At 54.6% G+C, this 12997-nt stretch overlaps 1 protein-coding gene across 3 annotated transcripts in view; it reads right to left on the bottom strand.

Moving 5' to 3' along the window:
• Positions 1–63: 63 nt before the first annotated feature.
• FAM208B (family with sequence similarity 208 member B) overlaps positions 64–12997 on the bottom strand; it is a 70599-nt gene continuing 57665 nt past the window's right edge. For all 3 annotated transcript variants that reach the window (XM_014961011.1, XM_014961009.1, XM_014961010.1), the window contains 7 exons: positions 7604–11077; positions 5945–6070; positions 4591–4744; positions 3912–4017; positions 2113–2294; positions 1549–1663; positions 64–694 (listed from right to left, as the gene is read on the bottom strand). In XM_014961011.1, coding sequence (XP_014816497.1) covers positions 691–694; positions 1549–1663; positions 2113–2294; positions 3912–4017; positions 4591–4744; positions 5945–6070; positions 7604–11077 — 4161 coding nt within the window. In that variant the 3' untranslated portion in view covers positions 64–690. The remainder of the gene's footprint in view (positions 695–1548; positions 1664–2112; positions 2295–3911; positions 4018–4590; positions 4745–5944; positions 6071–7603; positions 11078–12997) is intronic.

A 12997-nucleotide genomic window follows, 5' to 3' on the forward strand; every position in this document is an offset into this window, starting at 1 on the left:
CCATTCCCCCCCCCCGGCTTGTTTGCCATCACAACCATAAATAAGAGCGTTTTTGTTCCTGTGTTTTTTTTTTTTTTTTTTTCTGGCTATTTACAAGCTTTTCGACGCGCTCCGCTCCCTGCAGTCAAACGGTACCAAGAGGCAACAGGGGGTGGCTTGAACCATTAAAAACAGGGGGGGGCCACGATTGCCAACACCCCTTTAAAGCACCCCCCCACCCCCCCAGGGGCAAACACACACGTCGTGGAGAGCGTGTACAGCACCAGCCACGTGGAAAATGCATTTATTATCCTGGACTCCTTATGGGTCTTAACCTTCAAGTAAACGGTGGTTTTTTGTTTTTAAATATCTATTATTTTCCTATTTCTTTTCCCCCATCAGCTGCACTAAATGACTTTGAAAACACTCCCAATAATAATAATTTAAAACCGTGTCAATATGTTAAAATAACCTCTCTCCTCCACGCAACTCGGGTGGAGGGATGGGCAGGGAGTAAATCCCTGGGGGAGGATTTACATCCCCAACCTTTAAATAATTTTATCTACAGAATCTGAGCCAACTTTACCCCCCCTGGCCCCCCCTGGCTCCTGGAACCCACCAGGATGTGGGGGCCGTCCCAAAAAGGACCAGGGATGCCCCAAACCGGCGCCGCGGGGCCCCAGGAGCAGCCATGACACTGGTTTTGCTTCATCACCTGCAACACAGAGAGGTGACATGGGGTTAATTGCTCCCCTCCCGGCTCTGGGCAGCACCAAAGACCCACTGGAGCTTCCCCAGGGCAAGTGCTGGAGTGTTTCCTGTTGCCCATCCCTGCTACGGCTTCAGGAGTCATCCCTGAGTGTCATCAAAGTCAGAGCAGATCCTGGGAAAGGTCCCTGCTTGGCTGGGGGACACCCAGCTCCAACACAATCCCAGAGTAATTTGGGGAACCTCTGGAGACCATGAAGTCCAACCCCCTGCCAAAGCAGGTCCACCCAGAGCAGGTCCCACAGGAACGTGTCCAGGTGAGTTTTGAATGTCTCCAGAGAAGGAGACTCCACCACCTCTCTGGGCAGCCTCTGCCAGGGCTCTGCCACCCTCACAGTGAAGAAGTTCCTCCTCATGTTGAGATGGAACTTCTTAAGTTCAAGTTTGTGCCCATCCCCGCTTGTCCTGTCCCTGGGCACCACTGGAAAAAGCCTGGCCCCATCCTCCTGACACACACCCTTGAAGTATTCATAGGTGTTGATCAGATCCCCCCTCAGTCTGCTCTTAGAGTCATAGAGTTGTCCAGGCCGGAAGGGACCTCCAAAGGTCATCTAGTCCGGCCCCCCGCAGTCAGCAGGGACACCCCCAACTAGACCAGGTTGCCCAGGGCCTCGTCGAGCCTCTCCTTGAATATCTCCAGGGAAGGGGCCTCAACCACCTCCCTGGGCAACCTGTTCCAGTGCTCCACCACCCTCACAGTGAAGAACCCTCTCCTCATCTCCAGTCTAAATCTGTTCCCCAAACTTTTTGGGGGAGAAAAGGTTGATCCTGAGCTTCCCCCCTGCCTCGCCACCTCCTTACCAGTAATTTCTCCTAAATGGGGCAGCCACTTTCTGCACCGTCCCAAGGAAGGTGTTGACGTCGGCCACAAGGATTCCTTTGCTTTCGAGGACCTCCCTGCTGAGGCCGGGCTTCTCTGCAAAGGAAGGAGAGGCACCCGAATTCAAACAAGCGAACGAGGTTGTTCCAAAAACTACAGAAAACACCCCAAAATCCCACTGGCAGCTATTCCATGAGCAGACGACCAGCGCCACTTCACCAACAGCCTCTGCCCAGCAAGGCCAGAATGGGAGGGTGACCTAAAACCATCCACAGGCTCGAAAAATTGCCAGAATTTAAGCAGAGCTCCTAAAAAAATATATATATATCTCTTCATTTTTGCCTTGCAGGCTCAAAAAATTGCCAAAATTTAAGCAGAGCTCCTAAAAAAAAATAAATATCTCTTCATTTTTGCCTTTTACTGCCCCGATTTGCAATGGCTCAGCTCCCACCTCACCTCCTACCTCAAATAAGTGATTCTAGGAGAAATGGGATGAAAAGGGGGTGGGTTTTTTGTGTCCCTCCCAGGCTGGGTCCCGTCCTCACCTGTGAGATAGACGGCGAAGCGGGCGCTGACGCGCTGAACCTGCAGGTCCAACAAGCAGCTGAGGGAGTGGGAGGTGGGGGAGGAGGTGGTGTCGCAGGTGTGGAAGTGCAGGACCTCCACCAGCTCGGCTCCCTGGCACGACTGGAGGATCAAGTGCTTCTTGCGGGCGTTGGCGTCCACCCTGCGGGGAGAGGGACAAGGTGAAGGGACTTCATCCCACTCCCCAAAGAATCACTGAATGGTTTGGGTTGGAACCATAGAATCATCATATGGGGTTGGAAGGGACCTCTGGAGATCATCTAGTCCAACCCCCCCACCGGAGTGGGTCCACCCAGAGCAGGTTGCACAGGAACGTGTCCAGGCAGGGTTTGGATGTTTCCAGAGAAGGAGACCCCACCACCTCTCTGGGCAGCCTCTTCCAGGGCTCTGCCACCCTCACAGGAAAGAAGTTCCTCCTCATGTTGAGATGGAACTTCTTATACTCAAGTTTATGCCCATTTCCTCTTGTCCTGTCCCTGGGCACCACTGAAAAAAGCCTGGCCCCATCCTCCTGACACCCACCCTTGAAGGATTTATAAGCATTGATCAGATCCCCCCTCAGTCTTCTCTTTCCAGGCCCTTAATCATCTTTGTGGCCCTTTGCTGTCCCCTCTCCAGCAGTTCCCTGTCCTTCTGGAACTGGGGAGCCCAGAACTGGTCCCAGTGCTCCAGATGGGGCCTCCCCAGGGCAGAGCAGAGGAGCAGGATGACCTCCCTCCACCTGCTGGCCACGCTCTTCTTGATGCCCCCCAGGATGCCATTGGCCTTCGTGGCCACAAGGGCACATTGCTGGCTCATGGTCATCCTGTTGTCCACAAGAACTCCCAGGTTCTCCCAGAAGGCTCCAGGGAGACCTTAAAGCCCCTTCCAGTCCCTCAAGGGGCTCCAGGAGAGATGGGGAGGGACTCTTGATGAGGGAGGGGAGCCATAGGAGGAGGGGGAAGGGTTTGACCCTGAAAGAGGGGAATTGGAGATGAGATGTGGGGAAGAACTTGTTTGGTGTGAGGGTGGTGAGAGCCTGGCCCAGGTTGGCCAGAGAAGCTGTGGCTGCCCCATCCCTGGAGGGGTTCAAGGGCAGGTTGGAGGGGGCTTGGAGCAACCTGGTCTGGTGGGAGGTGTCCCTGCCCAGGGCAGGGGGTTGGAACTGGATGATCTTTAAGGTCCCTTCCAACCCAAACCGTTCTGTGATCCCATGATACGATTCCATGATGGGAGGTGTCTGCAGAGGCAGCTTTTGGAGCGTGCAGCTCCTCAAACAAAATTTGTGCCGTTCCTCAAGCCCCTTTTGCAGGCTGTGATGCTCACAGAGGGCATCTCTGCCAAAGAGAGGGGGGGAACTGCCTTATGGAGACCCAGCGGGGTGCACGAAGCAGCTGCCAGAGCTCTGCCTCATCCAGGATCACGTGCAGGACAGGTTTCAGGCCATCTGATCCTCTCCAGGTCCCCTGTCCTGCTGCTCCATCTCATATAGACATAAAAAAGATCTATCACGCTTTACTTCCCAGCAAGCCAATGCCAACCTCTGGCAAGGCCATACTTGAGGCACACGCTCTCTTCACAGATAATAGAAGTTCTTATTTAAACAAAAATATTGAAATTCTCCTCATAAGAGGCCAAAATCCAACCTGAGGCACCTAACTCATCCTCTGTCCCTGCACTGAGGGTAAAAAGGGACACCACACTCCACCACGGTGGGTACGTCCTTGCTGAGGTGATGGGGACAGCAGGGACAAGGGAGTCCCCACCGCAGAGCCGTTACCTGATGTCTTCTCTGAGCTTCTTGCTCTCCTTGTAGTGAAGGAGCCACTTCCACCTCCCGCTTCTGTTCAGCTTCTCCAGCACCTTCACTACTTCTTTCAGTTGGCCTGGGGAGACAGCAAGAGCCAGAGGGTAACCAAGGGTGGAAGTGGGGCTTGGTGGGTCTCCGGCCCAAGCCCTGCTCAAAGTTGGGCCACCTGAGGTTGCTGAGGGCTCTATCTAGGTGAGGTTTGAGTATCTCCAAGGATGGAGATGTGAAACTGGGCTCCTCTCCTGGTGTTTGAACACACTTGGTGTCAATTTTTCCCCCTAATATCTCAAAAGGACAAGTACAACTTGTCCCCGTCACTTCTTGCCTCCATCATGGCACATCTCCAGGAGCTTTGTGGCTCCCTTCCCATCAGTGACCCCAAGACAGCAACAAGGTCTCCCCTTTGCCCTCCCTTCTCCAGGCTGAATGTCCTTCTGCAACCCCTGCTCCAGCCCCTGGCCATCTTGGTGGCCCCTGTTGTGCTTAGATGTTTTTGGGAGCCCTGACCAGGACCCGCTATCCAGATGTGGTCTCAAATGTCACATAGATGGAAAGAATTTCCCCAATAAAGCAGAAGCAAGGAAGTTTTTGGAAGGTGTCGATGGACCAGCTAACGTGGAGTTTGGCAAGAGGCCACCACAAGACTCACCCAGCGTTACCGTTTCCAACACCTCGTTGTCCGACACCACGAAGCCACCGGTATGAAACAGCTCCTGGTACGTGTGAGCTGTCACATCTTCAGGGTCATCCACCCCAGCAAACACCACGTTTGGACAGCACTTGAGCTTCAGCAAACACGGGACCTGCTCAAGGCAGAGATGTTTTCACACACGCAGCTGAGTTTCAACAGCATTTGCACCTCCCTGCAGCTCACCCCGGCTCCTGGAGACCCAGGGAACCCACCTCAGCATCTTCTGCATCATCTCAACCCTCATGTCTCCACTGCCCGACCCCAAAGTGGTGGACAACAATACAGGGAGCTACAGGCAAGTAGGTCTCCTGCAATATTCACTGCAGGCCACAAGCCAAAGCCTGGCTGAACTGCTCTGTTACAGAAGGTAAGTCCAGCCTGACCCCCTTGAGTTGGGCTACACCAGGCGATGTTACGCAACGATCAAACATGGAGAGAGAAGAAAAGCACAAATGACAGGCTTCGTGTTTCTGAACTACTTCTTTTTAACAACTCTTCACAAAGCACTGTTCCTACAGTAAATGGTGCATCTGCAGAGACCAACAATTAAACCTACAGCTGTATCACAGAATGATATGGGGTTGGGAAAAGACCTCTGGAGATCACCAAGTCCAACCCCCTGCCAGAGCAGGTCCACCCAGAGCGGGTCACACAGGAACATGTCCAGGTGGGTTTGGAATGTTTCCAGACAAGTAGACTCCACCACCTCTCTGGGCAGCCTCTTCCAGGGCTTTGACACCCCCAAAGGAAAGAAGTTCCTCCTCATGTTGAGATGGAACTTCCCATGGTCATGTTTTGCCCGTTACCCTTTGCCCTGTCACTGGGCACCACTGAAAAAAGCCTGGCCCCATCCTCCTGACACCCACCCTTGAAGGATTTATAGGCATTGATCAGATCCCCCCTCAGCCTTCTCTTCTCCAGACTAAAAAGACCCAAGTCCCTCAGCCTTTCTTCATCAGAGAGATGCTCCAGGCCCCTCATCATCTTTGTAGCTCTTTGCTGTCCCCTCTCCAGCAGTTCCCTGTCCTTCTGGAACTGGGGAGCCCAGAACTGGACTCAGTGCTCCAGATGGGGCCTCCCCAGGGTAGAGCAGAGGGGCAGGATGACCTCCCTCCACCTGCTGGTCACACTCTTCTTGATGTCCCCCAGGATGCCATTGGCCTTCTTGGCCACAAGGGCACACTGTTGTCTCATGGGCATCCAGATCCTATGCATATATAGTGTAAAATTTAAAATCTTTAGAATGGATCCTGATACTCAAAACTAGTGATGATAGGAAAAAAAAAAAAAAAAGAATGGGTTCAGGCCTTACATTGTGGATGTGTGAGGAAATGTCCTTGTTCCTGATGATGACAAGGAGCCTGTTGACACCTGGGTGTTTGGCTTCGCAGAAGCTCAGAGGTTCGACCTCCACGCGGCCGTCTTTCTTCAGCAAGGCCTGAAACAGAAATGGTTCAAGAAGGTTTGTACAGAGACTGTCTTCACACCGGCAGTGCCGCGCTCCAGGCACACACGTGTTTTGGGGACAAGGAGGGAGGGATGAGACAGCGACCCCAACCAGGCACCCTGGTGTCCCTCTGTCAAAGCCACTCTGTACTCCATGCTGGGGCTCCAGTCAGAGGGGGAAGGAGCAGCCATTTACCTTAGGTGGCAAAAACCTTTTAGAAAACCACCTCCAGCATCTCACCGTACCAAACATCAGGCCTCCTTGCTCTTTTGGAGCAGCTCATCTTCCTGCTCAATCACCCTCCCCGAGTTCCCAACCCTTTAACGAGAGCTCAACCAAAAGCCACCTTGCAGGAGCTGAGTTTGGGCTCCTCCTGCTGCAGCTCTGATTTGTTTTGGCCCAGGGGATGTTCAAGTGATAGGACAAGAAGAAATGGCTTCACGTTGCACCAGGAGAGGTACTGGAGTGTGTCCAGAGAAGGGCAATGGAAATGGGGAGGGGTCTGGAGCACAAGTGTTCAGGTAGTTCAGGTAGTTCCTCCTGCTGCAGCTCTGATTTGTTTTGGCCCAGGGGATGTTCAAGTGATAGGACAAGACGAAATGGCTTCACGTCGCACCAGGAGAGGTACTGGAATGTGTCCAGAGAAGGGCAACGGAGCTGGTGAGGGTTCTGCTGCACCAAAAGGGTTGTCAAGCCTTGGAAGAGGCTGCCCATGGAGGTGGTTGAGTCACCATAAAGTCATAGAGTCATAGAATTGCCCAGGCCGGAAGGGACCTCCAAAGGTCATCTAGTCCGACCTCCCCGCAGTCAGCAGGGACACCCCCAACTAGACCAGGTTCCCCAGGGCCTCATCAAGCCTCACCTTGAATATCTCCAGGGAAGGGGCCTCAACCACCTCCCTGGGCAACCTGTTCCAGTGCTCCACCACTGGAGGTATTTAAAAGCCGGGCAGACGTGGTGCTGAGGGACATGGTTTAGTGGTGGTTTTGTCAGCGTTGGGTTAACGGTTGGACTCCATGGTCTCAAGGGTCTTTTCCAACCTAAATTATTCTACGATTTTAACTTATGCCCTCAAGCTCTCACCCCAGGGCCACCCATCCCCATCCAGGCTGGCAGGACCCGGCTGTTACCTTCACTCTTGCAAAGAAAGGGTCCTCGCCCGTCTCCACCAGGTAGAACATGCCGGCATGGCCACAGGCCTCCTCGGCCATGCTCCGCAGGCGGAAACGCAGGGTGCTACACAGGTCGGCGACCATCTCCTGGAAGGCGGTCATCCTGATGGGATGGGACACTCGGGGCCACTCGCTCCTGGTCTCCCTTGGTGCTGGGGCCATCCCTCTGTCCCCCGTGTCCGCCCTGCTCAGCCTCACCCTGTTGAGTTTGTCAGCGTTGGGTTAACGGTTGGACTCCATGGTCTCAAGGGTCTTTTCCAACCTAAATTATTCTACGATTTTAACTTATGCCCTCAAGCTCTCACCCCAGGGCCACCCATCCCCAGCCAGGCCGGCAGGAACCAGCTGTTACCTTCACTCTTGCAAAGAAAGGGTCCTCGCCCGTCTCCACCAGGTAGAACATGCCGGCACGGCCACAGGCCTCCTCGGCCACGCTCCGCAGGCGGAAACGCAAGGTGCTACACAGGTCGGCGACCATCTCCTGGAAGGCGGTCATCCTGACGGGATGGGACACGTGGGACCACTCGTTCCTGGTCTCCCTTGGTGCTGGGGCCATCCCTCTGTCCCCCGTGTCCGCCCTGCTCAGCCTCACCCTGTTGAGCTCGGCGTACTCGTCCAGGATGACGGCGATGTCCCCTCGTGAGTCCTTTAGCTTATTATCATATCTGAGCTTGTTGAGGTGGAAAGGGGCCACGTGGTCCTGGCTGCTGGTTCGGGATCTGGACCTGCTCCTGTTGTCCCAGAGGTCGTCCCACCGTGGGGCACAGGGATCCCCACACCAGCCCCTCGGCCACGTGTGGGAGGGCAGGAGCGTCACCTTCAAAGGGCTCCTGCTCCGTGGGGAGAGTGGGACGGGAGCTTCTCGCACGGGCAACGTCTCGGACATCACCCGGGGAGCAAAGTCTTTTGGAAAGATGCTTTTGGAGGTAGAAAAGGGCGGGTTCCTATTCCTTAGGATTTGTTTTAGCTTATAATGGAAACGGAGGCACTCCATGTCCAACGTGCGCTGGGTGATCTCCTCAAAACCCCTCCAAGTCCCCATCAGTGACCTTACCAAAGGAGACTGCCCCGCGCGGTGGCTGCGCCTCTTCCAAGGTTGAACATTTCCCATCCTCTCCGGGTGCTTTGTGGTGACCACAAAGTTCTGGTAGTCCTTGGAGATCCCCTGCCTGTCCCTAATGTTGACGTAGGGTGGAACGTACCTACTGCTGGCTTGTCCCGGGGTGATCAACCAGCCATGATCACCCCATGAGCCCCCCTCCATGCCCAGCGAGCCCCAGTCCTCCCTGCACCCCACCAAGCTTGGAGAGGAGGAGTCACAGTTAGTCCTTGCGTCCGCAACATCTGCAGATCCCCCAAAATATTCCTGGTCTGAGTCACTGGAGGAGAACTCAAACAGACCTTCAGAGGTTGAGTCCATGTGTCTGTCTCTGCCAAGGAGCTGCTTGGACCTCGGGAGCGTGTCTGAAAGATCCTCAGTGTCACTAAGCTCCAGGCTCTCTCCTGAAATCCCCCTGCGTGATCCTGACGGTGACATTGGGAAGGGGGGAGTGGGGATTTCTCCCTCTTCCACCTCCACTCTGCCATGGTGCACATCAGCAAAGGTGTCAGATCCCTCAGCCTCATGCCTGCACGCCAACAGGGACTCGCACAGCGGTGTGAGCGACTCCCCCTCCAAAAAAGACGCGGGACTGGCAAGAGGGAGGCTGCTTCCTCCTTCTGAATCCTCACATGGGATGGGTTCCTCCTCCTCAAGGCTCTCTCCCATGTCCCCAAGGCTGGCACACCTGGAGCAAGCACCCAGTGGTGTCTGTTCCACGTAGTAGGATGTTGGGGAACCACCTGGAGCCAGACTCACGCTGGGGGAGCACATCTCGGGGTACGTATGGAGGGCTGAGTCCAGCTCAATGCCATGCAGACCTGCCTTGTGGTTGTGTGGAGGAGAAGGAGGCGTCCAACTGGGGCTACCTGGTACCACCACATCCCGGGGGGAGCTCTCTGCCACCTCTGCACAGCAGGGACCCGTGTCTTTTGTCACCTCCTCTGCACAACTGGGCTTTAATGAGCCGTCCAGGCTCTCGGTAGCCACCTCTGCAGGACCTACTTGCTGGTTGGGCTTCTCATTTTGGCACGGGACTGGCCACCGCTCACTTTGTTCTAACAAGTGGTGGGAGGTGTCTCCATCTCCACCACGAGGAAGAGGGTCCTGCTTGGGGGGAGAAGCAGGAGCCAAATCTGTGCGGGCAGGTAGGGACAGGCCGTCTGGGAAGCTCTGCTGCTCCTTGGGGTGCTCCTTCATGGCAGATGTCCCCTCTCCCACCGAGGAGGAGGAGGGCTCTGATTGCAGGAGGTGATGAAGAGAGGGCTCTGGCTCCTCCGGTGCATTAATTACCATCGTTGTGTTCGTTTTGTCACTCCTGGGGGACTTTTCTGCACCATGGCTCTCCCCAGCTTCAGAGCCACCTGCTAGGGCTGTACGGTCGAAGGCGAAGCCCTGGCTGTCATCTGCTCCCCGGGACACATCTGTGTGGTTGGCAGAAGGGCTGCTACTCTGTTCTTCCACCAAAACCTTGTCCCCTTCTTGGTTTGATTCACTCAGCGAAGCGAGGTCAGCACAAAAGTCACCACCATCCCTTTGGGAAAGGCAGCTGCTCCCTCCCAGGTCGCTCTGCAATGGAGACTGGATGCTTGCCATGGCCTCCTGGTCTTCTGGAGCAGCCCCCAGATCTGTTGTTCCATCAAGAGATGCCACGCAGACCGAGCTGGAGTCAGGGGACAATGTTAGTGATGGCCCCTGGCCACATGGTGACTCCAGGCCAGCTGTGCCAGCAGCTTTGCTCCCAGCAGGCTCCAACCTTTCTGCAGAGGGCGAACAGTCCTTGTCCTTCTGCTCCAAGCTGTCTTCAAGCGTTTCTCCAGCAGGTCCCACGTTGCCTGTAATGCTGTCTGGCTGCGTCCCACACACCAGGCTCGGATCAGATGGTGATGATGGCATCAACCTGCTGTCACAAGGTGACCCCACGCGGTCTGGACTGGCTGCTTGTGCCAAACCAACACCATTTGTCTCTGCATCTGGGGTGGCAGATGCCTCACAGGGCTTCTGCAGCGTGTCCAGGCTTGGTGCCACCTCACCAGGAAGCCCTTGAGGACCAGTCTCAGTCCCAGTCTCCTCTGACAATACTGGTGTTGACCTGCCCGGGCAGGGGGACGCTGAGGCAGCAGGGCCCTCTCCAGGAACTCCAAAGTCCTTTGGACATGCTGAATTCACTGGCTTCTGCTCACTGTGTTCATGCTCCACGTCGGCATCACCGCTCTCAGAAAACGCTAAATCAACAGGCCCCAGGGCTGTGTTTTCATACTCAGAATCCTCTTTCTCTTTTTTTCCCTCTTCCACCTCTTTCTCCTCTTTTTCTGGATGTCCAAAGGGGTCTTGTGATTCCTTCCCTTCCTCGCTGGCACCAGTGGGCTTGGCAGTTTTGGGACATGCTTCTAAGGGTATCAAATCACAGGGACGTTGTGGTCCGTTGCTGGTGGCCAAGCTGCTGTCCTCAACCTCCGTAGAGTGCCCAGCATCTCCCAAGCTGTCCCTGTCCTCCGGAGGGCCAGGGACACCCCCTGACCCTGCTGCCCACCCACTCTCCTGCTGCTCTCCAGGTCCACACAGCTCACTTGGTGCATCACTCCAGGGAGCTGCACTGGGATTCAGGGTTTGGCTGCAGAGGTTTTCCCCGTTCAACACAGGTGGGGGCTTCTCGGCATCTCGAAGCTCTTCAGAAGGGCTGGGGGCAATCGTAGCATCCGACACTCCCTCCTTGGGTGGGTCCTCCTGAAACAACACAATTCAGAGTTTAATCTTCAAAAGAGGTGAATGAGGGAGCTGGGACATGGATACAGGTTGAAGGAGCTGGGGCTGTTTAGTATGAGGAAGAGGAGGCTGAGGGGAGACCTCATCACTCTCTACAACTACTTGAAAGGACACTGTAGAGAGGTTGGTGCTGGTCTCTTCTCACAGGTAATTAGTGACAGAACAAGAGGGAACGGCTTCAAGCTGCAACAGGGTAGGTTTAGATTGAACATTAGGAAGGAATTTTTCACCCAAAGAGTGGTCGGGCATTGGAACAGGCTGCCCAGGGAGGTGGTGGAGTCACCATCCCTGGCTGTGTTTAAGGGACGTTTAGATGGGGTACTGAGGGATATGGTGTAGGGGAGGACTTTGTAGAGTAGGGTAGATGGTTGGACTCGATGATCCCAAGGGTCTCTTCCAACCTCAATGATTCTATGATTCTACAGATATTTTAAACCCTCAAACTTTGTGAGTGCAACCATCCCAACAGCAACCGGGGAGAACAGGTTTGAGTTTGGCTCTAACATCAGTCCAGAGTGAGTCCTTACCCTGTGTGAGCCCCTGCCATCCCCACTGCAGCCGACAAGCAGAGTCCCACAGAATTCAGGCTTGAAAAATTGTGGATTCATAGAATTGTCTGGGTTGGAAGGGACCTTTCAGATCCTCGAGTCCAACCATCAACCCAACGCTGACAAAAACCACCACTAAACCCTGTCCCTAAGTAAAATGTCAGCAGACACCCATGTTTTATATTTACCCAATCGCCTCCACTCCTGACCATCCTGCAGACCATAGAAACTGTAAAAAGTAATTTTAAAGACCATCCCCAGAATGGAATATTAACTGACTTCAGCAGAGGGGTAAGGAAAATGCTGCAACGCACTGCGCTGCCATCTGTGTGTGGAAAACCTCTCCAAGCAAACCTCAGCTCTCCCAAATAAGCAGAGGACCACCTGTGCCATGTCCCTCAAAACATCTAGGCTGCTGTGACCACAGGAGACAGGAAGGCTTTTAAGGCTCAGTCTGGGGTGTTTGTGGTTCCTCTTGTCCCTCTGTTAAATGCCAGTCTGAGACCTTGTCCAAGCTCACACTGAAACCAGGAACAGATGTCGAGCTCCACACTTTAATTGCTCAAGCTCTTTGGGATTTGTCCCCCCTGGACAGCGTCTACATCGAGACCCCACTCTCTTGGACAGGGATAGATATGGCTTGTGCCAGAGTCCAGGGATGTCAGCTCAATCCAAGAGGACATCCAAAGCCAGACTTGAGGCCTGAAAGCTTCTTCATGGTGACACTGAGCATGTCTGCGTGTCACAGAATCATGGAATGGTTTGGGTTGGAAGGGACCTCAAAGATCATCTAGTTCCAAGCCCCCTGCCCTGGGCAGGGACACCTCCCACCAGACCACGTTGCTTTAAGCCCCCTCCAACCTGGCCTTGAACCCCTCCAGGGATGGGGCAGCCACAGCTTCTCTGGCCAACCTGGGCCAGGCTCTCACCACCCTCACAGCAAAGAAGTTCTTCCCCAGAAGAACTCTTAGGAGTTCTTAGGAACTCTTAGAAGTTCTTGGGAACTTAGAAGTTCTTAGGAATTCTTAGAAGTGGCTCTAAGGTCTCCCCGGAGCCTTCTCTTCTCCAGGCTGAACCCCCCCAACTCTCTCAGCCCCCCCTCCCAGCAGAGGGGCTCCAGCCCTCCCAGCGTCTCCATGGCCTCCTCTGGCCCCATCCAACAACTCCATGTCCTTCCTGTGTTGAGGACTCACTTGAGGCAGGTAAATGCTGGGATACATTTCTCTGTCCTGCTTTGAGGACGCCCAACTTGGGGCAGGTAAATGCTGGGGGACATTTCTCTGTCCTGCTTTGAGGACGCCCACTAACTGGCTCTAAGAGAGCCCATGACCAC

This window comes from Calidris pugnax, unplaced genomic scaffold (assembly GCF_001431845.1).
Source record: "Calidris pugnax isolate Ruff unplaced genomic scaffold, ASM143184v1 scaffold289, whole genome shotgun sequence".
NCBI classification, from domain to species: Eukaryota; Metazoa; Chordata; class Aves; order Charadriiformes; family Scolopacidae; genus Calidris; species Calidris pugnax.